Source organism: Trachypithecus francoisi, unplaced genomic scaffold, assembly GCF_009764315.1.
Source record: "Trachypithecus francoisi isolate TF-2019V2 unplaced genomic scaffold, Tfra_2.0 Lachesis_group0, whole genome shotgun sequence".
Taxonomy (NCBI): Eukaryota; Metazoa; Chordata; class Mammalia; order Primates; family Cercopithecidae; genus Trachypithecus; species Trachypithecus francoisi.
Genome location: NW_022681453.1, coordinates 56863003 through 56886332, shown reverse-complemented (window position 1 = coordinate 56886332; position 23330 = coordinate 56863003). Strand labels below are relative to the sequence as shown.

At 47.3% G+C, this 23330-nt stretch overlaps 2 protein-coding genes and 1 non-coding gene across 10 annotated transcripts; 2 read left to right on the top strand and 1 right to left on the bottom strand.

Moving 5' to 3' along the window:
* Window positions 1-8347: 8347 nt before the first annotated feature.
* Window positions 8348-16848, bottom strand: LOC117078137 (intraflagellar transport protein 122 homolog). Its single transcript, XM_033201630.1, has 4 exons — window positions 16729-16848; window positions 13140-13331; window positions 12847-12985; window positions 8348-8788 (listed from the first exon to the last, which is right to left on the bottom strand). Exons 1-4 carry the CDS (start codon window positions 16846-16848, stop codon window positions 8724-8726), a joined length of 516 nt encoding a protein of 171 aa, XP_033057521.1. The 3' UTR covers window positions 8348-8723.
* RPL32 (ribosomal protein L32) lies at window positions 16384-21919 on the top strand. Of its 8 annotated transcripts, none has more exons than XM_033210754.1 (4): window positions 16384-16466; window positions 17684-17784; window positions 18404-18585; window positions 21727-21919. In XM_033210754.1, exons 2-4 carry the CDS (start codon window positions 17689-17691, stop codon window positions 21854-21856), a joined length of 408 nt encoding a protein of 135 aa, XP_033066645.1. In that variant the 5' UTR covers window positions 16384-16466; window positions 17684-17688; the 3' UTR covers window positions 21857-21919. The 8 variants fall into 8 exon arrangements, with proteins under 8 accessions (XP_033066645.1, XP_033066640.1, XP_033066642.1 ...); XM_033210749.1 differs by lacking the exon at window positions 21727-21919 and adding an exon at window positions 21327-21720; XM_033210751.1 differs by lacking the exon at window positions 21727-21919 and adding an exon at window positions 21327-21720 and having other exon boundaries at window positions 16391-16466; window positions 17647-17784.
* Window positions 17464-17602, top strand: LOC117084695. The gene has a single exon (XR_004437601.1). It is a non-coding gene; the product is annotated as a small nucleolar RNA SNORA7 (small nucleolar RNA).
* Window positions 21920-23330: the final 1411 nt, after the last annotated feature.

Genomic DNA, 23330 nt, shown 5'->3' with positions numbered 1-23330 from the left:
CTTAGGAAACAGACTGGGCTCGAGTTTCACTGAGCTTTTGGCTGTGGACCCATGGGAATGTGGCATAGCCTCGCTGAGCCTTAGTTTCCTCCTGCATGGAATAGAGAGAGCAACAGTACCTGCCTCATTCAGTTGGCATGAGGATCTAGAAGAGCGCCCACATGGATTGTCCCAGTCGAAATGGGCTGACCTACGCCTAGAGGAAGCGGCAGCTCTGGAGCACTTTGAACTGAAAGTGTGGAGCAACCCTGGCCACTTGCAGCCTCTGCTTGGCTCTATGGCATCCTCCCTCCTAAAAAGACCTGGGGAGATGAGCGAGCCCCTGGCCCCTGGCTGCCTTGAAGAGGAATACAATGTAACTTCATCCTTTCATCCTGCAGGGCCAGGCTTCTGGGCAGAGGCTACCCTGCAAGCATCTGTAATTCAGTTGTTGCACAGCTGGACAAAGCTGTGAGGATTGAGTGGGAAGATGCCTGTAAAGCCTGATCCAGGAGCAGCATCTCAGATTCTGGCTGTCACTCTTATTAGCTGTCATCTATGGGAAGCACCTGGTAGTAGCCTGGCACATTATAGGCACTCTGTAAATGGCGGCTTTTATTATCGGTGTAATCACTGGCCACGTATTACACAATGCTGCTTTTCTTAGCATCTGTCAACTAGAGTGGAGAAGATGGTCAAGGTCTCTGATTCTGACAGCAATGTGGGCACTTCCCACATACCTTCATGGTGGGATTCATGGACTTGATTCGTTGTGTCCTTTGGCCTAGTCTATGAAAGCTAGAGGCGGGTGCGGTGGCTCAAGCCTGTAATCCCAGCACTTTGGGAGGCCGAGACGGGCGGATCGCGAGGTCAGGAGATCGAGACCATCCTGGCTAACATGGTGAAACCCCGTCTCTACTAAAAATACAAAAAAACTAGCCGGGCGAGGTGGCGGGCGCCTGTAGTCCCAGCTACTCGGGAGGCTGAGGCAGGAGAATGGCGTGTACCCGGGAGGCGGAGCTTGCAGTGAGCTGAGATCCGGCCACTGCACTCCAGCCTGGCGACAGAGCGAGACTCCATCTCAAAAAAAAAAAAAAAAAAAGAAAGCTAGAGAGATGGCTGAAAACATCTGACCCCTTTCTGCACATAAGAAAAGCCCAGGTATGTTCCTGAGCTGTGTTTCCCTCTAGAATCTGAGATGGAGGAAGGAATGGCTTCCAACCCCCTCTCCCCTACCCCTTCCCTCTTTATCTCCCCACAGTCAATTAACGAGCTGCTCACTTTGTGCATACTCCTGGGCTGATACTGAAGGAGTAGCAAAGAGGGATGTGATGCCCACCTTGGGTTAGATCAAGACTTGTAGGCATGAAGAGAGAGGAGACTGGACCAGACCAGGACTAAGAAGCCTGGCTGAGTACCAGCTGTGCCACGTACGGGGCTCTGGGACCTCAGGCCAGCCGCTTCCCTCAGAGCCCCAGTCCTCCCAGTTCTGAAATGGGGGTTGTGAGAATGCCCGCTGCAGTCATGAGGCTTAACTGAGATGTTGTAAAGGGGAATTTAAATCAGGGATGGTTGTGCAGATGCTAGCCATTACTAAACAAGGGAAGTGATCGTTGTGTAACAATGATCTAGATTATATTTTTAGATGTCCTCAGTGTAGGAAAGTGGAGATGGAGGAGGCTGTAAGATTCAGAGGAGGGAGGAGGCATCTCCATGGAGGGAGCTTCCCTCTCTGCCCCACCCAGAAATGCCAGCAAGGAGGAAGACAAAATCCCTAGAACAGGTGTTGTATGCTTTGGACACAGAATGAAATTTAAAGTCTTCCCTCTAGATTGTCACCTCCTTACACCCAGGAATTAAACAAGTACCTCATCTTAGCATCACCCCACACCACCTAGCAGTGCCTTAGACAGGTCCTTTGTTCAGCAAATGTTTGAATGGCAGAGTCAGGACTGAAAGCCGGTGCTCCTTCCCCGAACCGCACAACTCCTTGCCATGCTGACTGCCCCGTGAGTGGGGCAGGCACTCAGACAGGCACATCACAGCTGAGCATATGATGGATGGCTAACACTTGGACTTTCTGGGAGGCACAATTTGAGTGGAATTTTAGAAATAGACTCACTCACCCGCTGAGACTCACTCACCCTCTGAGCTATACTTTATCTTGCTGTTGCATTCCAAATATGAAGTCACCACCACCTGGAGAAGCCCTCCCTCCTAGGGCTTGCTGTCCTAGTTGGCAGCCCTGACAAACCAGTTCTTGCACAAGATGATATAAATTTTGAAGGGAAACCAAAAATTCCAAGACTGTATCTGATGCTTTACCCCTCCTCTCCAGGCCAAAACCGCAGGATGGCCGGAGGCAGAGGCGACAGAGTTGCCTTTGTCTTAAGACTGCCTTTCCTAACTTTTGACAGTCCTGACCTGCTGTATCAGCAGGACGGCTTTGGTGCAGCCAGCAAGACTTTGCTGATGAATCTTTTTTTTTTTTGAAATGGAGTCTCGCTCTTGTTGCCCAGGCTGGAGTGCAATGGCACGATCTCGGCTCACTGTAACCTCCACCTCCCGGGTTCAAGTGATTCTCCTGCCTCAGCCTCCTGAGTAGCTGGGATTACAGGCATGCGCCACCATGCCCAGCTAGTTTTGTATTTTCAGTAGAGATGGGGTTTCTCTATGTTGGTCAGGCTGGTATCGAACTCCCGACCTGGGGTGATCTGCCGCCTCGGCCTCCCAAAGTGCTGGGATTACAGGTGTGAGCCACCGGACCCGGCCTTGCTGCTGAATCTTAAGGTCCTGGCAGAGGCAGCCCCAGGCTACCCCTTTGGCTCCTCTTGGCCGGCTACAGTCAGGGAGCAGCAAACTGCATTTATTTTTGAGGTCAGGATGGCAGTCTTGGGAGAAAACTTTGAATAAGCAGAGTTGGTTTGGTGCAGTTGAGGGAGAGCAAGTTCCTGGTGGATGTGGTGCACAGGGAAGGTGCTGGCTTTGATGTTGAGGTAGCCTCTTCCAGAGAAGCAGAGCATGTCCTCACACTGGGTGTTCCAGGCCACACTGTTGGCGTTTGGTTCTTGGGGGACAGGGATGGTGGGGATCCTGTGAGAACCACCCTGGGCTTGGGCAGTGCTCGCACATTTCAGCCCAATATCCTCTTAAAGACTGAATCCCACTAAATTGCTTACAGTGGGATGGAGGGAAAAGGAGGAAAGGGAACCACAGAGAAATGAACAGAGGCAAGCCCCACCATGCAACTGCGTGTTTTTGGAATTTTTCAGTAAGCAAGCGTTACTTTTGAAAAATGTTCTCCTGAAATATGAATCCCTATATAGAAAGTGGAGAATCAGCAAAGGGATTCCACTTCTATTACAGAAGAAATATACATCTCTATACACAGAAAAACATTTACAAGAATATGCTCCAGGCCGGGCACGTGGCTCAAGCCTGTAATCCCAGCACTTTGGAAGGCCAAGACGGGTGGATCACGAGGTCAGGAGATCGGGACCATCCTGGCTAACACGGTGAAACCTCGTCTCTACTAAAAAATACAAAAAACTAGCCGGGCGAGGTGGCAGGCGCCTGTAGTCCCAGCTACTCGGGAGGCTGAGGCAGGAGAATGGTGTAAACCCGGGAGGCGGAGCTTGCAGTGAGCTGATATCCGGCCACTGCACTCCAGCCTGGGCGACAGAGCGAGACTCTGTCTCAAAAAAAAAAAAAAAAAGAATATGCTCCAAACGATTAACAGTATTTCTGGGTAGGTGGAATTGCATAATTTTTTTGTTTGCCTGGATTTGTTTTGTCTTAACATCTGTGTGGGTTTTTTTGGTTTGTTTGTTTGTTTTTGTTTTGAGATGGAGTTTCGCTATCGTAACCCAGGCTAGAGTGCAACGGCGCGATCTTGGCTCACCTTGACTCCAGGGTTCAAGTGATTCTCCTGCCTCAGCTTCCCGAGTAACTGGGATCACAGGCGTGTGCCACCATGCCTGGCTAATTTTGTATTTTCAACATGGATGGGGTTTCTCCATATTGATCAGGCTGGTCTCAAACTCCTGACTTCAGTTGATCTACTCGTCTCAGCCTCCCAAAGTGCTGGGATTACAGGCATGTGCCACTGTGCCCAGCCCATCTATTGTGTTTTATAAGAAAAAAAAAGTGAGTAATTTGTAAGATTTGAAAAGAATATCTTGCATTTGCATTTACAGTTCACACATTGTGAAAATAGAGCTTTCCTGGGAGGCACCCTGGGTACCTCAGTTTTCTGCTCGGCCCTGGAGCCCCAGGGACCAGCAGATGCTCACGGCTTTCTACCTAGGATATTTTATAATGTCTGAATCTTTTTATAATGAGCATGGATTGCTTTTATAATGAGAAAAGAAGCAATATAGCTGCTTCATGCGTAGCGGGAGGGGCAGTGGAGAAGAGGAAAAGCCAGCAGGCAATGTCGCAGCTGAGAATGCTAATATCTCCTGGCAGGGCTGAGAATCACCTCCCCTAGCCTGCTACACAGCCAGCAGTGGGGACGGTGGAGCACACACCCTTCCACACTTATATGGTTCTAGACTCAGACAGATTCACATTTGGGGCCTGCTACCCACCCCCACCATAGGTGGAAGTTGAGGCTGGGGAGAGAAGAAGTAACATTTTGGGCCCTGTTTTGTGCCCAGCACTGAGCTAGGTACTATGGTATCTTGTTTATTCCTGTAGCAATTCCGTGAGGGGCAATTACTAATTTCATTTTAGAGAAAAGAAATCAAGGTTCAGAAAGGCTCACTAACTTACTTAAGATCACACAGTAAGGGATGCAGGCAGGACCCAAGCCCAGGTCAGCCTGAACGCTGTACCCTCTCTTTCCCCTGAACCATTCTACTTTCTCAGGGACCGAGTGAGTTGAAATTGACGGGAAGTCACCTCTGGGCTAGTGGTGGCCAAGTGTATTAGTCTGTTCTCATACTGCTAATAAAGACATACCTGAGACTGGGTAACTTATAAAGAAAAAAGGTTTAATTGACTGAGAGTGCCACATGGCTGGGGAGGCCTCACAATCATGGTGGAAGGCAAATGAGGAGCAAAGTCTTGTCTTACATGGTGGCAGGCAGGAGAGTTTTTGCAGGGGAATTCCCATTTATAAAAGCATCAGATCTCATGAGTCTTATTCACCACGATGAGAACAGTATGGGGAAAATCACCCCCATGATTCAATTACCTCCACCTGGCCCCACCCTTGACACATGGAGATTATTATAATTCAAGGTGAGATTTGGGTGGGGACACAGTCAAACCATATCATTCCACCCTTGGCCTCTACCAAATCTCCTGTCCTCACATTTCAAAACCAATCATGCCTTCCCACAGTTCCCCAAAATCTTAACTTGTTTCAGCACTAACTCAAAGGTCCACAGTCCAAAGTCTCATCTGAGACAAGGCAAGTCCCTTCCACCTATGGGCCTGTAAAATCAAAAGCAAGTTAGTTACTTCCTAGATACAATGGGGTACAGGCATTGGATAAATACACCTGTTCCAAGTGGGAGAAATTGTCCAAAATAAAAGGACAAGAGGCCCCATGCAAGTCTGAAATCCAGTGGGACAGCCAAATCTTAAAGCTCCAAAATGATCTCCTTTGACTCCATGTCTCATATCTAGGTCATGCTGATGAAAGAGCTGGATTCCCACAGCCTTCGGAAGCTATGCTCTTGTGGCTTTGCAGGGTATAGCTCCCCCACCCTCACCCCATCCTGCCTGCTTTCACAGGCTGGCATTGAATATCTGTGGCTTTTCCAGGTGCACAGTGCAAGCTGTCAGTGGATCTACCATTCTAGAGTCTGGAGGACAGGGGCCCTTTTCTCACAGCTCTACTAGGCAGTGCCCCAGTGGGAACTCTGTGTGGGTCTCTAACCCCACATTTCTCTTTGGCACTGCCCTAGCAGAGGTTCTCCATGAGGGCTCTGCCCCTGCAGTACAACTCTGCCTGGACATCCCGGCATTTCCTTACATCCTCTGAAATCTAGGCGGAGGTTTCCAACCTCAATTCTTGACTTCTGTGTAACCACAGGCTCAACACCATGTGGAAGCTGCCAAGGTTTGGGGCTTGCACCCTCTGAAGCCATAGCCCAGGGTGTACCTTGGCCCCTTTTAACCACTGGAGCAGCTGGGATGCAGGGCACCAAGTCCCTAGGCTGCACACTGCAGGGAGGCCCTGGGCCTAGCCCACAAAACCATTTTTTTCCTGCTAGGCCTATAGGCCTGTAATGGGAGGGGCTGCTTTGAAGGTCTCTGACTTGCCCTGGAGACATTTTCCGCATTGTCTTGGTGATTAACATTTGCCTCTCCTTACTTATACAAATTCTACAGCCAGCTTGAATTTCTCCCCAGAAAATGGATATTTTTTGTATTGCCTCATTGGGCTGCAAATTTTCCAAACTTTTATTTTATTTTTTTTATTTATTTATTTATTTTTTTTTTTTTTGAGACAGAGTCTCACTCTGTCGCCCAGACTGGAGTGCAGTGGCCGGATCTCAGCTCACTGTAAGCTCCGCCTCCCGGGGTCACGCCATTCTCCTGCCTCAGCCTCCCGAGTAGCTGGGACTACAGGCGCCCGCCACCTCGCCCGGCTAGTTTTTTTTGTATTTTTTAGTAGAGACGGGGTTTCACAGTGTTAGCCAGGATGGTCTCGATCTCCTGACCTCGTGATCCGCCCATCTCGGCCTCCCAAAGTGCTGGGATTACAGGCTTGAGCCACCGTGCCCGGCAATTTTCCAAACTTTTATGCTTTTGTTCCTCTTGAACACTTTGCTGCTTAAAAATTTCTTTCCCTATATAACCTAAATCATCTCTCTCAAGTTCAAAGTTCCACAGATCTCCAGGGCAGGGGCAAAATGCCAACATTCTTGTTGCGTAGCAAGAGTGACCTTTACTCTGGTTCCCAATAAGTTCCTCATCTCCATCTGAGATCACCTCAGCCTGGACCTTATTGTCCATATCACTATCAGCATTTTTGTTAAAGCAATTCAACGAGTCTCTAGGAAGTTCCAAACTTGCCCACATTTTCCTGTCTTCTGAGCCCTCCAAGTCTCTAGGTAAAGTTCCAAACTTTCCCACTTTTTTCTATCTTCTGAGCCCTGCAAACTGTTCCAATGAGGCAGGAGAATAGGGCCTGGCGGCAGGGAACATAAGGCCAATCCATGCTGACTTCTTAGAACTAAATCAAATGGAAGCACTTCAGCAATGACAGAAATGTGAATGGCTGGCCGGGCGCGGTGGCTCACGCCTGTAATCCCAGCACTTTGGGAGGCTGAGGCGGGTGGATCACGAGGTCAGGAGATCGAGACCATCCTGGCTAACACGGTGAAACCCCGTCTCTACTAAAAATACAAAAAATTAGCCGGGTGTGGCGGCGGGCGCCTGTAGTCCCAGCTACTTGGGAGGCTGAGGCAGAAGAATGGCGTGAACCCGGGAGGCGGAGCTTGCAGTGAGGCAAGATCACGCCACTGCACTCCAGCCTGGGAGACTGAGCAAGACTCCATCTCAAAAAAAAAAAAAAAAAAACGAAATGTGAATGGCTTTGTAACTTCACTTCATCCTTTCCATTTACAACATTTACACTTTGTAGCTTCACATTCATCATCTCCATTTACATTGCCCACACACTCCAAGTAACATCCTCTCCATTTACACTTTGTAACTTCACATTCATCCTATTTAGGTAGATCATACACGCCAAGTAACATCCTCTTCATTTACATTGGACACACTCTGAGTAAATGACTTTGTAACTTCACTCCATTCTCATTTACACAGAGCATACACCAAGTAACCAAAGGGAAACCTCTAGAGTATTGAAACCCCAGAAAACTCTGTAACGGGGGCTCTTGAGCCCTGATGCTCAGGCCCACTTCCCACACTGTGGAGTGTACCTTCGTTTTTAATAAATCTCTGCTTTTGCTTTCCTTGCTTTGTTTGTGCATTTTGTCCAATTATTTGTTCAAGATGCCAAGAACCTGGATACCTTCCACCAGTAACCTCTGCCTATCACCCAGTTCCAAAGTTGCTTCTACATTTTCAGGTATCTTTACAGCAGCATCCCACTCCAGGTACCAATTCACTGTATTAGTCTGTTCTCGTAATGCTAATCAAGACATACCCGAGACGGGGTAATTTATAAAGGAAAGAGGCTACTGACTCACAGTTCCACATGGCTATTCACAATTCACAATCATGGCAGAAGGTAAAGGAGGAGCAAAGTCACATCTTACACAGCAGCAGGCAAAAAGTGCGTGTGCAGGGGAACTCCACCATCAGATCTCGTGAGACTTATTTACTACCACGAGAACAGTATGGGGAAAACTGCCCCTATGATCCGATTATCTCCACCTGGCTCTGCCCTTGACACTTGGGGTTTATTACAATTCCAAATGAGATTTGGATGGGGATGCAGCCAAACGATATCACCAGGTAACCCCTTGTAATTGAGGCTGCTCCCTACTTCAGGCCCCTCCGACTATCGATTTTGCTGCGGAGAACAAGGAGGAGCCTAGTAAGGGGACCGAATCTTCCCGTAACATTGGGAAGCCCTGCAGTAGTCGAGGTAAACCAGTCAGGAGGGGCTCCAACTTTGGGGGGAAGTTCATTCTAGAAAACCAGCCTTGACCACCTACAAAGCCCTAAAGAGGCAAAGAATGGTGTAAGCCCAGCAGAAAGCCAGCCAGGCCCTGGGCATGGAGCCTTCGATCTGTCTTCTCTGGTGACATGCTTCCTCAAGCCACAAGGCTTATCCCCAAAGATCCAAGCACTTTCCATTCTGCTGGCTCTTCTGGCATTTCTGTGAAGTAAGCAGAAGGCCGGGTTTGACCATCTCTTTTCCCCTTTCGGATGACAAAACTGATAATTTCCTTCCTGCACTTTAGGTGTGCATAGACACAGACAGGTCTGCAGCAGGTGAAACTTACTCAAGCTAGAGTGCAGTGGTGCCATCATAGCCCACTGAAGCCTCCAATTCCTGGCTCAAGCAATCCTCCTGCCCTGGCCTCCTGAGTAACTGGAACTGTAAGTGAGTGCCACCAAATCCAGCTAATTTTTAAAAAAATATATAAATGCGGTCTTGATTTGTTTTCCAGGCTGCTCTTGAATGCCTGGCCTCAAGCAATCCTCCTGCCTTGGCCTCCCAGAGTGCTGGGATTTCAGGTGTGAGCCACCATATCCAGCCCAGCTTTAGACTTTTAGAGAAATTTTAATAGTATTTTACACTACAGTGATTCCTTTTTTAAAAAAGAAATTTATGTCCCTAGCATGTAAAGTAAACACTACAGTGATTCTTAAAGAATTCTTCCCTTTCATCACTTCCAGCAGGGCTATGTGAAACCAAATCTACCTCTGCTTCCAAGAAAGATGCCGGGCTGGCCTTCTCTCAAAGTCTTTCCAAACTTTTCTTGGTGTTGACTTAGACACCCTAGGAATCTGACTTGAGAAAATTTTTTCATTAAAGAAAATCTCTCAGAAAGTAAAACCTCCTGAATGATTACTGAGTTGACATAAATCTTATGTGTATATTCTTATCAGAAAAAAAGTATCTTCATTTTGTGGGACACCGATTCATTTATTATTATTATTATTATTATTATTATTATTATTTTGAGACAAAGTTTCGCTCTTGTTGCCCAGGCTGGAGTGCAATGGCATGATCTCAGCTTACTGCAACCTCCGCCTCCCGGGTTCAAGTGATTCTCGTGCCTCAGCCTCCCTAGTAGCTAGAACTATAGGTATGTGCCATCACACCCAGCTAATTTTTTGTTACTTTAGTAGAGATGGGGTTTCACTATGTTGGCCAGGCTGGTCTCGAACTCCTGACCTCAGGTGATCTGCCCGCCTCAACCTCCCAAAGTGCTGGGATTACAGGCATGAGCCACCGTGCCCAGCCATGGAACACCAATTTATGTTTTAAGTCACTAAAATTATACAAGCTGGCCAGGAATGGTATCTCACACCTGTAATCCCAGTACTTTGAGAAGTCAAGGAAGGCAGATAGCGTGAGTTCAGGAGTTCAAGACCAGCCTGGGCAACATGGCAAGACCCCATCTCTAGAAAAATTTATATATATATATATAATATATATTCAGAGGATATATTATATATAATATAATATATAGTATATATAATATATAATATATATATTCAGATGTATATATATAATAATATATATATATATTCAGATGATTCGCCAGACATGCATTACTGGGTAAAGGAGAAGATCAAGGTCAAGAACAGGGGTCCCCAACCCCCATGCCAAGGACCAGTACCTGTCTACAGCCTGTTTGAAACTGGGCCACACTGGCCAGGCGCGGTGGCTCAAGCCTGTAATCCCAGCACTTTGGGAGGCCGAGATGGGCGGATCACGAGGTCAGGAGATCGAGACCATCCTGGCTAACATGGTGAAACCCTGTCTCTACTAAAAAATACAAAAAACTAGCTGGGTGAGGTGGCGGGCGCCTGTAGTCCCAGCTACTCAGGAGGCTGAGGCAGGCAAATGGCGTGAACCCGGGAGGCGGAGCTTGCAGTGAGCTGAGATCTGGCCACTGCACTCCAGCCTGGGCGACAGAGCAAGACTCCATCTCAAAAAAGGAAAAAAAAAAGAAACTGGGCCACACAGCAGGAGGTGAGTGGTGGGTGAGCATTACTGCCTGAGCTCTGACTCCTGTCAGATCAGCACCAACATTAGATTCTCATAGCTGTGAGAACCCTATTGCGAACTGCACATGTGAGGGATCCAGCTTGCATGAGAATCTAATGCCTGATGATCTGAGGTGGAACAGTGTCATCCTGAAACCATTCCCCTCATCTGTGGAGAAATTGTTTTCCACCCATTCCTGGTGCCAAAATGGTTGGGGGAGTTGACCCAACTGGTCAAGAAGTTGAGTGCAACCTCCTGGTGGTGTGTGCCAATCGCATTATCATCCTCTGCCAGGTGGGCAGCAGCATGTTGGAGGAGTTGGGGTGAATTCCATTCATGCTCGCTACAACAGTAGGGCGCCCACCTCATGGTTTTAACACTGGTCACTAGAAAACAAGTCTGTTTCCTCAAACTAAGTGGCTGCTCTTTGGCTTTCATTTCCTGACATCTAGAGGAACCAGACTCTATTAGCATGTCATAAGCCATAAACTGGAGAATACTTTTTTGTATTGCAGAGCACTTTGTCATACTGGGACTATAGATATCGCATATATATATGCACAGCCACCTGCCATGGGATGATGTGATTGGCACACATCACCAGGAGGCTGCACTCAAACTTCTTGACAATCTTTTCTTTTACCTGGTAATGCATGTCTAATGAGTCCTCTGAATACAATTATAGCAGAGGATTAGTTGGATAGCTAATCAATTTCTATAGATGGCAATCTTCTCGGTGTTCTCTTTGCATTTAATCTAAACTGTCAAAGAAAAAAAAATCTAGTTCTAGCCAGAGATTGTTAACTAAATGGAAGGCAGAGAAATTAAAAAGCTATCACTTTAAACTACTGGCAATTAAAGTGAGACACTCTCATTGTAAAATCTTTAGGCTGGGCGCGGTGGCTCATGCCTGTAATCCCAGCACTTTGGGAGGCCAATGAGGGCAGATCACCTGAGGTCAGGATTTTGAGACTAGCCTAGCCAACATGGTGAAACCCCATCTCTACTAAAAAATACAAAAGTAAGCTGGGCATAGTGACAGGTGCCTGTAATCCCATCTACTTGGGAGGCTGAGGCACGAGAATCACTTGAACCCAGGAGGCGGAGGTTGCAGTGAGCCGAGATTGTACCACTACATTCCAGCCTGGGCAACAAAGCGAAATTCCATCTTAAAAAAGCAAAGCAAAGCAAAGCAAAGAAAAGAAAAGAAAGGAGGGAGGCAGGGAGGGAGGAACGAACTCACTGTTAACATCACTTGCTGGATACAAATATAAACTCCCCTGCACAGCACTATGGCCCCTGGTGATCGGAGGCCTGCCTAAGTAACTGACCTCACCTTGGCCGCTCCCTGCCCACCTCCTTGACAAACAGGAAAGACATGTAATTTCTGGTACACACCAGGCTCTACACTCCCACTACAGACCAGGTGGAGAAAATGTCCCTGAGGGGGACACTGTGGAGCTGTCCAAGAGGCTTTGCCCCAACCTCCACAGCCAGAATCTTCAAAAAGATATGGTCCCCTGGGGGACCAAAGGACACTCATCTGAATCTACAAGACAACCCCCCACCTGAATCCCTTGCAAAGGCACCCAGCAGTGCACTAAGGCCAGCACATCCAGATATGAATACACCTGAAGTAAGTGGATTCTGAGCCTATTTAACCAGCACAGCTACTTAAGTGGACAGAGGGAGAGACTGCGGTCTTAGGGCTTGGAATGACTATGCTAGACCTGGAACCCTGATCTTCTGACTAAGCCTGTGCCAATCCAATTCTGCTGCTCATCTCTGGCAGAAGGACCCAGCAGGAGGCAAGTGGATACTGGGCTGAGGGAGAAGCACCCCTGAGTGACTCTGACCAGAAAGGATAAAGGTCCACAAAGACCCATGTAGGTCAACCACTTGGCTCCAACCTGTCATAAATCATCCTCCCTCACTCAGGAAATTCACATACTCCTTGAAATTATGTGCAAAATTTTGAGTTGGTACATTTTTCAGAGAGGGTTTATTGCTTTCATGAGATCGTCAAGGAGATTGGCATCCCTACTTCCCCCACGAAAAAAAAAAAAACAAAAATCCAAGACACAGACCCAGTGGCTAACATGTTTTCAAAAGGCCAAGGAGAAACCTTTCCTGTCATTTCAAGTGCCCTGTCAGCAGCCCTTTCCACCTGCTTCCACCTGTCCCTCTTCCCAAGGTCTAGACCTGCTTCTTACCTTTCTGCTCAGTAATCAGGTGCTGCACAATGACGTCAGTCATGCTATCCCTGTAGGCATAGCGGTCCTTGTAGAGCCCATGGACTGTGCTGAAAATAAGCTGGTAGAAGGAAATGGTGCCGTCCTGGCAGCCGACCACCTGCAGGGTGAGAGAACTGTCAATTCCCAGCTCTCTGGAGAAAGTCTGCACTCCCATTTGTCAGACACAAACCCCAGTGATATGTCTCGAGACATGGCAGCTGCTCAGTGCCTCTTCAAGCCATGGCCCCACAGAACAAACTTCCTCTTCTTACCACATAGTTGGAATCTGGTTTCATTTGACACATCCACACCCAGGAGTTCTGCTCCCCAACAGTCCCAAGCCGCACTCCATCCTTGGTGAAAAGAGATACTTGCTTGTCTGAACCCCCCAGCAAAACGTACTCCCCTTTAGCAAAATAGCTGATGCAGCAGGGGTCAAAGTCCAGTGCCCGATCCTTTCCAATCTGAGGAAAAAGAACACACACCAAGGGAAAAACCATTTCCGAATCTATAGCCAATGCAATACAATTAAGGGCTTTTCTCGCCAACTTTAACAGAGGGAGTTGGGAAGACAGAGAGCTGACCAGTCTTTTCTCCTGTGTCATCCCACGGTGAACACAGGCCTCTCTGCCTCTGCATCTCCCTACTCCCCCTTCACACAGCCCAATCCTCAGCTCCTAGAGTCAGTGGCACCTCCCCTAGTCCTACCCAAGTGCTCCAGGAGCGCACGAGTGTGTCAGGGCTCCTCAGCCAAGATGGAGACTGGATGGTTTTGCTCCCAAAGGCCCCCCTCCTTTGCACGTATAGTTATTGCTGTGGCTCAATGGGTCCCCTCAGCTTCTTTTTTCCATCTCTTTAAAAAGTATTTTGCAGGCCGGGCGCGGTGGCTCATGCCTGTAATCCCAGCACTTTGGGAGGCTGAGGCTGGTGGATCATGAGGTCAGGAGATTGAGACCATCCTGGTTAACGCGGTGAAATCCCATCTCTACTAAAAAATACAAAAAAATTAGCCAGGCGTGGTGGCAGGCACCTGTAGTCCCAGCTGCTCAGGAGGCTGAGGCGGGAGAATGGCGTGAATCCGGGAGGCAGAGCTTGCAGTGAGCCGAGACTGCGCCCCTGCACTCCAGCCTGGGTGACAGAACGAGACTCCATCTCAAAACAAACAAATAAATAAATAAATAAGTCTTTTACAAAGCTGAATTTATTCAGTTGAAAGATTGTCCTTTTTTCTGCAGCTATGCCTGTATTATTACTCTTTATAACAACTTTTTTGAGATGTAGTTCACATACTGTACAATTTACCCATTTAAAGTGTACGATTGCCAGGCGCAGAGGCTCATGCCTGTAATTCCAGCACTTTGGGAGGCCGAGGCAGGTGGATCACTGGAGGTCAGGAGTTCGAGACCAACCTGGCCAACACGGTGAAACCCTGTCTCTACTAAAGATACAAAAATTAGCTGGGTGTGGTGGTGGGTACCTGTAATCCCAGCTACTTGGGAGGCTGAGGCAGGACAATCGCTTGAACCCAGGAGGCGGAGGTTGCAGTGAGCCAAGATCACACCATTGCACTGCAGCCTGGGTGACAAGAGTGAAACTCTGTCTAAAAAAAAAAAAAGTGTACGATTAAGTGTCTTTCAGTATAGTCACTGAATTGTGCAATCATCGTCACCATCTAATTCTAGAACTTTTCCATCACCCCAAAGTAAACCCCATTAGTAGTCTATCCCAATTCCTTCTTCTCTTCAGCCCTGGCAACGACTAACATACTTTCTGTCTCTAAAGATTTGCCTATTCTGGATAATTCATATAAATGGAGACATACAATATGTGGCCTTTTGTGTCTGGTCCATCCATGTTGTAGCATGTACTGGTACTTCCTTGTTTTTCATTGCTGACTAATATTCCATTGAATGACAGATGATATTTTATTTATCCATTCGTCAGTTGATGGACATTTGGGTTGTCTCTACATTTTGGCTATTATGAATAAGGCTGCTGTGATTATTCATGTACAAGCTTTTGTGTGGACATATGTTTTCATTTCTCTTGAGCATATACCTGAAAGTGGACTTGTTGGGTCATATAGTAACCCTACATTTAACATTTTGAGGAATTGCTATTCATTTCCAAAGTGACTGCACCATTTCATATTTGCACTAGCACTGTACAGAGATTCCCATTTCTCCATCCTAGTGAGTGTGAAATGGTACCTCATTGCAGTTCCAGTTTGTATTTCCCTGATGGCTAATGATGTGGATCATCATTTCATGTGTTCATTGGCCACAGATAAATGTCTATTTGGATTCTTTACCCATTTTTCAATTGGGTTATTTGTCTTTATAGGTTTGTTGTTGTTGTTGTTGAGATGGAGCCTTGCTCTGTCACCCAGGCTGGAGTGCAGTGGCATTATCACAGCTCACTGCTGTCTAGAACCCCTGGGTGCTCACATGATCGTCCCAGCGCAGCCTCTCGAGTAACTGGGACTACAGGCATGCGCCACCAGCCCTAGCTAATTATTTTATTTTTGTAGAGACAGAGTCTTACTATGTTGCCTAGGCTGTTCTTGAACTCCTGGGCTCAAGCAAATCTCCCGCCTCAGACTCCCAAAGTATTGGAATTACAGGTGTGAACCATGGTGTTCAGAAAACATGCTCTGCCAATTTTCACAATAATCTTAAATACAAAAGCTAAGCAAAACGAATCAAGAGTAACTTTAAAAACTAGGCAGTCTGGGAGGCAGTGGCTGCAGTGAGCCGTGAGATGGCGCCTTTGCATTCCAGCCTAGGTGACAGAGGGAGACCCTGTCTAAAAAAACCAAAAAACAAAACAAAACAAACAAACAAAAAACAACTAGGCAGTAGCTCGTGCCTGTAATCCCAGCTACTCAGGAGGCTGAGGCGAGAGGATCGTTTGAACCCAGGAGTTCGAGACCAGTCTGGGCAACAAAGTGAGACCTCATCTCTAAAAAATGAACAAACAAAAACTAGGCCATTTAGCATAATGGTTAGGGCATGGAGTTTGGAGTCAAGTCTCCAAATTTCACCTTCCACATATGCAAAATGGAGACATAATAGGGGTAAGTTATAGAATTGTGGTAGGCATAGTGAATTCCATCGCATGTCAGCTGTTACAGTTTCGTTACTATATTTACTGTCTAAATTCGGTGACGAAATTATTAGGAAGTCTCTGTCTTGTTCTCTTCTGACCACTAAGAGGCGCACTTCGGAGTAGAAGAAACGCGGGCGGAAATAGCCCAAAAGCGGACTGGCTTCAACTTCTGGCGGAAGTAAGTTCCTCCCTCCACCAGGTCTTATTCGCTCAGAAAGAATTCCAAATTTCTACGTAGACCCAAGGATAGGTAGAATACATTTTTCAGTCATATTCCTAGATATTACGGTCTATTAAAACATGTATACTCAGAATTTTTTGCGGCATTATTTTTTAACGTGTCTTTATTTTATTTGAAAGAGCCGAACCGGAAGTGCTTGCCTTTTCCCTGCCAGGACCCAGGGGGGTTACGTCCCATCGGCCCTTGCGTGCCACTGTCCCTTCTCTCTTCCTTGGCGCTGCCTACGGAGGTGGCAGCCATCTCCTCCTCGGTAAGTCTTAATCCGTGGCCATCCGCATTCCTCCGGGATTCATCTGGCCCCGTCGCCCAGTGGTGCGGCGGCCTCCCCTTCGGCGCGGTAGTGGCTCTGGGTGTTGTTATTGTCAGCTTACTGGGGCGTGTACAGGAGTAGAACGAAGCAGCCCGGGTTGATGGGGCTTTGCGTCCCAGAGCCTCCTGCTCTCCGCTTGTAGTCAGAGCTGCGGGCTGCTTGTTTATTCCTTGGCGGTGGAGGGTGCTAGTTGAGCTCAGACTGCGGGGTCTCCTGTGGGCCGTGGGACGACCAGGGGTGTCCCAGCTTGACAGCCGTCAGCTGGGATCTGTGGATCCCAGCGCTCACCGATGTCGGCCCACGTGTATTCGTTCATTGCCATGGCCCGCTTCTTCCGCTGCAGTCTCTGGCCCTAGGGCTGCTGCGGCTGCTGGTTCAGTTGCAGGCAGAAATTCTGGTAGTATCTCTGGAAATAAGATGCAACTGCCCCCACCTTGCCTTCGAGGATATCATGGGCCAGAAGGCAAAGTCGTTTTGAATACGTGGTTCACTGAGTACCCACTCTGTGCCAGTTGATGGCTGCGAACAGAAGGGCTGCTGCTGTAGGAAATAAATGAATGGCTCTGAAGACCACACTGAGGAAGGTGTGAGTTGATACTGCAAGATCTCCAGGTTTGAGGCATCTTAGACGGTATGATGGTTTTGTGTGTGTTAAGGGTGTGGTAGCGCAGCAGCTCCCTAGGGAATTAGAAGGTTTTCTTTATTAAACGTTTACCCTGTGACAGGCACTGCAGGCATTCAGCGTGCAGTGTCATCTCTATTCTACAGGTGAGGAAACTGAGACTCAGGTCCAAGTAGATGGACAAGGCCATCTCGGGGTTCGGACACTGGCGAGGTGGGATTTGCTGCCCCTTGCAAATTGAGAGTGTCTTGGGGTCGGTTTTGGTTTGCTCAGCTGTTGGCATTCTTTGGGCTCTGAGTGGTTGAGTTGACCTTTGACCTCCTGGGATCGCGTCTGGAGAGTGCCTAGTATTCTGCCAGCTTCGGAAAGGGAGGGAAAGCAAGCCTGGCAGAGGCACCCATTCCATTCCCAGCTTGCTCCATAGCTGGCGATTGGAAGACACTCTGCGACAGTGTTCAGTCCTTGGGCGGGAAAGCCTCCTTCCAAGCCTCCTTCCAGGATTCTTCCTCACCAGGGGCTGCTTCTTTCCCAAAAGGCATCATGGCCGCCCTCAGACCCCTTGTGAAGCCCAAGATCGTCAAAAAAAGAACCAAGAAGTTTATCCGGCACCAGTCAGACCGATATGTCAAAATTAAGGTATGTGGTCCTGGGATGGAAATGGGTGTGGGGTGAAGAAAGAAGTTTCCAACAGGCTGTCAGTTTCTGACATCATCTAGTCGGGATTACCTTTGACGGATGAACTGGTTTGTGGAAGAGCTTTCTGTAGAAATACAGGTCTCCCCCATTGTGCCCTAGTGCTGGTACTTAACATCTCTTGATGTGTTAAGTGAAATTTAAATGAGAAGGGACACTTGGCTGTTTCGATGTGTTTAGAGGGCTTTGCATTTGTGTCGTGTATTTTGGGTTGCCTTATGACAGCAGGATCCCTATTTTATAGACAGGAAAACTCAGAGGTGCTGAGAGCCGTGTCTGCAGCTGTGCTCGCCATCTCAGTATCTACACAGTCCCCTCGCATCCCATTGGTGCCTCCTCCATTGCTTGGGAGTAGGAATGGTGGGGGTGCCTGCATTCCTAGTGGCTAAAGCCACGAGGTCGTGGTTTTTCCCACCAAAAAAGTAAGGAAATAGTGAAGTTCTGTCACCAAAGGTAACTACTGTGTGGCATACTTCCTTTTCATCTGGTCCTTTTGCCCTCCCCAAAGGAAGAGTTGGCACTCTGCACAGACGCTAACCCACCTGTGTGTTATTTCCTTCAGCGGAACTGGCGGAAACCCAGAGGCATTGACAACAGGGTTCGTAGAAGGTTCAAGGGCCAGATCTTGATGCCCAACATTGGTTATGGGAGCAACAAAAAAACAAAGCACATGCTGCCCAGTGGATTCCGGAAGTTCCTGGTCCACAATGTCAAGGAGCTGGAAGTGCTGCTGATGTGCAACAAGTGAGTTGGGCCCACCTCTAGTTTTCAGGGATCCGAAGTTTGCATCTGTGTGAGCACTTCTGGCAGGAACTCTAGAAACTCTTGGGATGCATTTTGGCGGGGAGGGGTTGTACATTTTCTGAGGGAATCTGAAGTTGTTCCTTGCAGGATTTTAGAGAATGCTTGTTGGGGAGTAAAGAAGTTGGGGAGTTCAAGGTGTTTCCTTTACTGGAGGGAGGAGACTTGGTCTTCTAAGTGTAGAGACCCAAGACCAGGAAAAGACTGCTTTGTGAACACTGCAATAATAACCACTTTCCACTACTACAATATCCTTTGGCTGTTGTTTCCAGAACGTTGCTTTCTTTATGAAGGTGTCAGCCAAAAGAGTTGAACTCTGAAATATTTGGAGAGATTTATTCTGAGCCAAATATGAGTTGACCATGGCCTGGGACACAGCCCTTGGGAGACCCTAAGAATATGGGTCCAGGGTGGGCAGGGAGCAGCTTGGTTTTACATATTTTAGGGAGACATGAGACATCAATCAAATACACTTAAGGCATACATTGGTTTAGTCCAGAAAGGTGGCAGTTCCAGGTTTTGAATAGATTTTCTGTTTCTCATCAGGAATTGGTTATCACTAGAAAGGAATGTCTTGGCTATGGTAAGAGGTTGTGGAAACCAAAAGTACCCTATTCAAGGAGGGAGTGCATTCAGATGGTCGCTGGGGGCCTTTGAATTTTATTTTTGGCTTACAAGGAGGGTAGGGAGAAGATCAAACATGGACCTTAGGCCTTAAGGGACCCTTTAGTCTGTGCTGTGGTAAGGGGTATCTTCGGGGACAGGAGGGCTTTAGAACCAACCAAGTTTGGATTAGGTGGAGAACAGGAGGAAACTTGGCAGGCAGAGAGTGCTTACACAAAGGTGTAGAAGTGAAAGCGCATGGAGAGTTTGCAGGGCATTGGTTCTAGGTGGGTTTTATTGGTTTTTGTTTTTTTAAGATGGAGTCTCGCTCTCTTGCCGGGGCAGGAGTGCAGTGGCATGACCTCAGCTCACTGCAACCTCCAGCGCCCAGTTTCAACCGTTTCTCTTGCCTGAGCCTCCCATGTAGCTAGGATTACAGGTGTGCACCACCATACTTGACTAATTTTTGTATTTTTAGTAGAGATGAGGTTTCACCATCTTGGCCAGGCTGGTTTTGAACTCATGACCTTAAGTGATCTGCCTGCCTTAGCCTCCCAAAGTGCTGGGATTACAGGCATGAGCTACTGCACCTGGCCTGGTTTGATTTGAGAGAGACAGACAGCATCTGTGTTGCCCTGGCTACAGTGCAGTGTCTATTCACAGCTGTGATCATGGCACACTGCAGCCCCAAACTCAAGGTGGGCTCAAGCTGTCTCTTCCCATCTCAGCCTTCCTGGTAGCTAGGACCACAGGCATGCTCCAGCACACCCAGCTAGTTCTAGGTATTTTGAGTAAGTTAGACACTTGGTGAGCTCTGTGTATAAGAGACTTGGTGACCTGCTTAGACCAAAACTAGGCAGTGGAATGAAAAATTCTCATGGGAAGTGACAGTTTATTTTCTTCACTTATTGGTAAATGAAAGCCAAAAAGCTGAATTTTCCTAAGTAAACTAGAAAGAACATGGAGTGTGTGTGAGTAACTAGGATGTTTATGTTTACAAAGATCTTTTATCTACAGTGGTTGTAGATATAAGTAATAAAAATGAACAAGAGCAGTATTCTAACGTGGTTACCTTCCAAGGCTGGAAATTTAACCAGGCGTTGAAATGCTGAAAATTTCTGTTAGAAAAAGATGGGCATAGGAATTAATGGTGGACACTGAAACCACAGTTGAACTGTAACAGGCCAACATGATTACTCAGTTGCAGTGCCCATGTTGGCTGGTTGCCATATGCTCTGTAAGTGCAGCTTGGCAGTCTTTCTAAGATCCATGGAAATACTCTGTTATCTCTGACCTTTGATCTCTAAGTTCCATTTCTGGGCATTTGTCCTTAAGGAATGGAAAAGCAGGGAAACAAAAGCTAGTCATTGCAGCAGTACCACTGGAAACAACTGAAAATATAATGAGAGAATTGTAGAGTGCTGGATAGAATGTTGTGGGTCTATTCAAAATGATTGGAGTGTTGTAGTATGGAAAATGCCCAAGCTAGGGGGACACATTTAAAATGGTGGGTACACTCTGTAATTATCAAATATGTAGATGGACAAGGACAGGAGAGTTTTTTGAAAAGGACAGATGAGAAGTGTAATATAAACCTAAGCCTTTGAAACATAGAAACATTTAAAAACATAGTTGCTTTGAATTTGAGTGGACTCATGTAAAACAAGAATTGTCTGGATTTGCTGTCTTGCTGTTAAGGCAGGGTTCTTGAAAAGAGCTGTGTGTCCACTGCCTCATGTAATCACTCCTCACAGTCCTGCTGCTGCTTTGCTGAAAATGCTTCAGGAGTGGAATGTCTGTTCTTAACCCACTGTGGGTGGCTTCATAAATCACCTCCTTACTGAAGTGTGCTTGTTAGGCCAATTGGTTATCAAATGGGGCACAGTGTAGCTGCCTCTTAAAAAGTTGTAAGGAATGGGTTAGAATTGGATCTGGCACACCAAGTCCTCAGGTATTAGGCATGGCTATGACTGGGTGACTTTAAGCATTGTTGCTTCTACTTGCTTTGTATCCTCAGCGGTCAAACTGGGTGCTTTTGGCTCCATTCAGACTCTTGGGTTCTGCTCTTGACCACTTTGCAGAGTTCTGAAACTTCAAGGGCAAGGTAAAGCACCCTGCAACTGGGGGAGAACCATTGAACCTGGAGCGTGGGCCTGGGTTCACCCTGGATCCCTGTCCATTGCTTGCTGTAGGCCTTGGTTTCCTTATCTGTAAAATGGAGGTAATGCCTGGATTACAAGGCTGCTGTAAGGATTAGATGACAGGGAACAGTGAGGGTACTTTGTAAATGAAAGTGTTCTTGTCATCACCAGGGAACCATAGAGTTGGGAGTCAGGATTTGGGGGCATGTAGGTGTCATTCCACAGCCACATACCAAGCAGCCCTCTCTTAGCTTGGTGCTGGAACTCACTGCCTTCTTAATGGAATTTTCCAAGTGTGTTCAGGGCTGTCTTGCTCCTTACCTACTTGATTCTCTTACAGATCTTACTGTGCCGAGATTGCTCACAATGTTTCCTCCAAGAACCGCAAAGCCATCGTGGAAAGAGCCGCCCAGCTGGCCATCAGAGTAACCAACCCCAATGCCAGGCTGCGCAGTGAAGAAAATGAGTAGACAGCTGGTGTGCACGTTTTCTGTTTAAATAAATGTAAAAACTGCCATCTGGCATCTTCCTTCCTTAGTTTTAAGTCTTCAGCTTCTTGGCTAACTTAGTTGGTCACAGAGATTGTTCTTTTGCTCACACCCCTTTGGAATCTCCCATTTGGAGGGGATTTGTAAAGGACACTCGGTCCTTGAACAGGGGAACGTGGCCTCAAGTGCACAGTTGAGGCTGGGGATGAGGGGCACAGACTTGGTAGGTTCTAAGACACTTGGAGAAGCTGTGGGTCCCAAGCCACAAGTAGTCATTCTTAACCTTGCTTTGTAAAGTTAGGTGACAGGTTATTCCATGTGATGCTTGTGAGAATTGAGAAAATATGCATGGAAATACCCAGATGAATTTCTTAAACAGATTGTTATGGGATGCCTAAATTGCATCCTGTAACTTCTGTCCAGAAAGAACAGGATGATGTACAAATTGCTCTTCCAGGTAATCCACCACGGTTACTGGAAAAGCACTTTCAGTCTCCTGTAACCTTCCCACCAGCTGCTGCTTCAGGTATGTTACAGCAGTTTGCCAAGGCGGGGACCTAACTGGTGACAATTGAGCCTCTTGACTGGTACTCTTAGAATTTAGTGACATGTGGCCCCGATTTTTTTTTTTGGAGACGGGGTCTTGCTCTCACCCATGCTGAGAGTGCAGTGGCACACTCACTACAGCCTTGACCTCCCCAGGCTCAGGTGATTTCCCACCTCAGCCTTCCAAGTAGCTGGGACTACAGATGCACACCTCCACACCTGGGTAGTTTTTGAAGTTGTTTTTTTGTAGAGATGGTCTAGCCATGTTGCCTAGGCTCTTGAACTCCTTAGCCTCCCAAAGTACTGGGATTACAGGCACCTTACGTAGTGTATATGGGTCATGAGGGATACGGGATGTGGTACTTACAAGATAGAAATGCTTACAGGATGTTTTTCCGTAACCATCCAGTCAACTACCAGAAATGCTGTGCTGGTTATAACAAAGCTTTTCTAGGTCTAGTCTCATTCTAGTATATAGGCATCTTACAGATTGTCTCCTGTTCAAAACCTAGTCATAAATATTTATAATGTAAACTGGTGTTTTGGGATTTTTTTTTTTTTTTTTTCCTGGAGACTGTCATGCTGTCACTCCGGCTGGAGTGCAGTGGCTTGATCTTGGCTCACTGTAACTTTTGCTTCCTGGGTTCAGGCGACTCGATTCTCCTGAATCTCCTCAGTCTCCTGAATAGCTGGGACTACAGGCCTGCCACCGTACCCAGCTAATATTTTTAGTAGGGACAGGGTTTCGCCATGTTGGCCAGGCTGGTCTCAAACTCCTGACCTCAGGTGATCCGCCCACCTCAGCTTCCCAAAGTGCTGGGATTACAGGTGTGAGGCACCGCACCTAGCCTCATTTTTGGGATTTCTTACAAATTGACAAGTGCATTCAAGATATTGGTCTCACAATTAG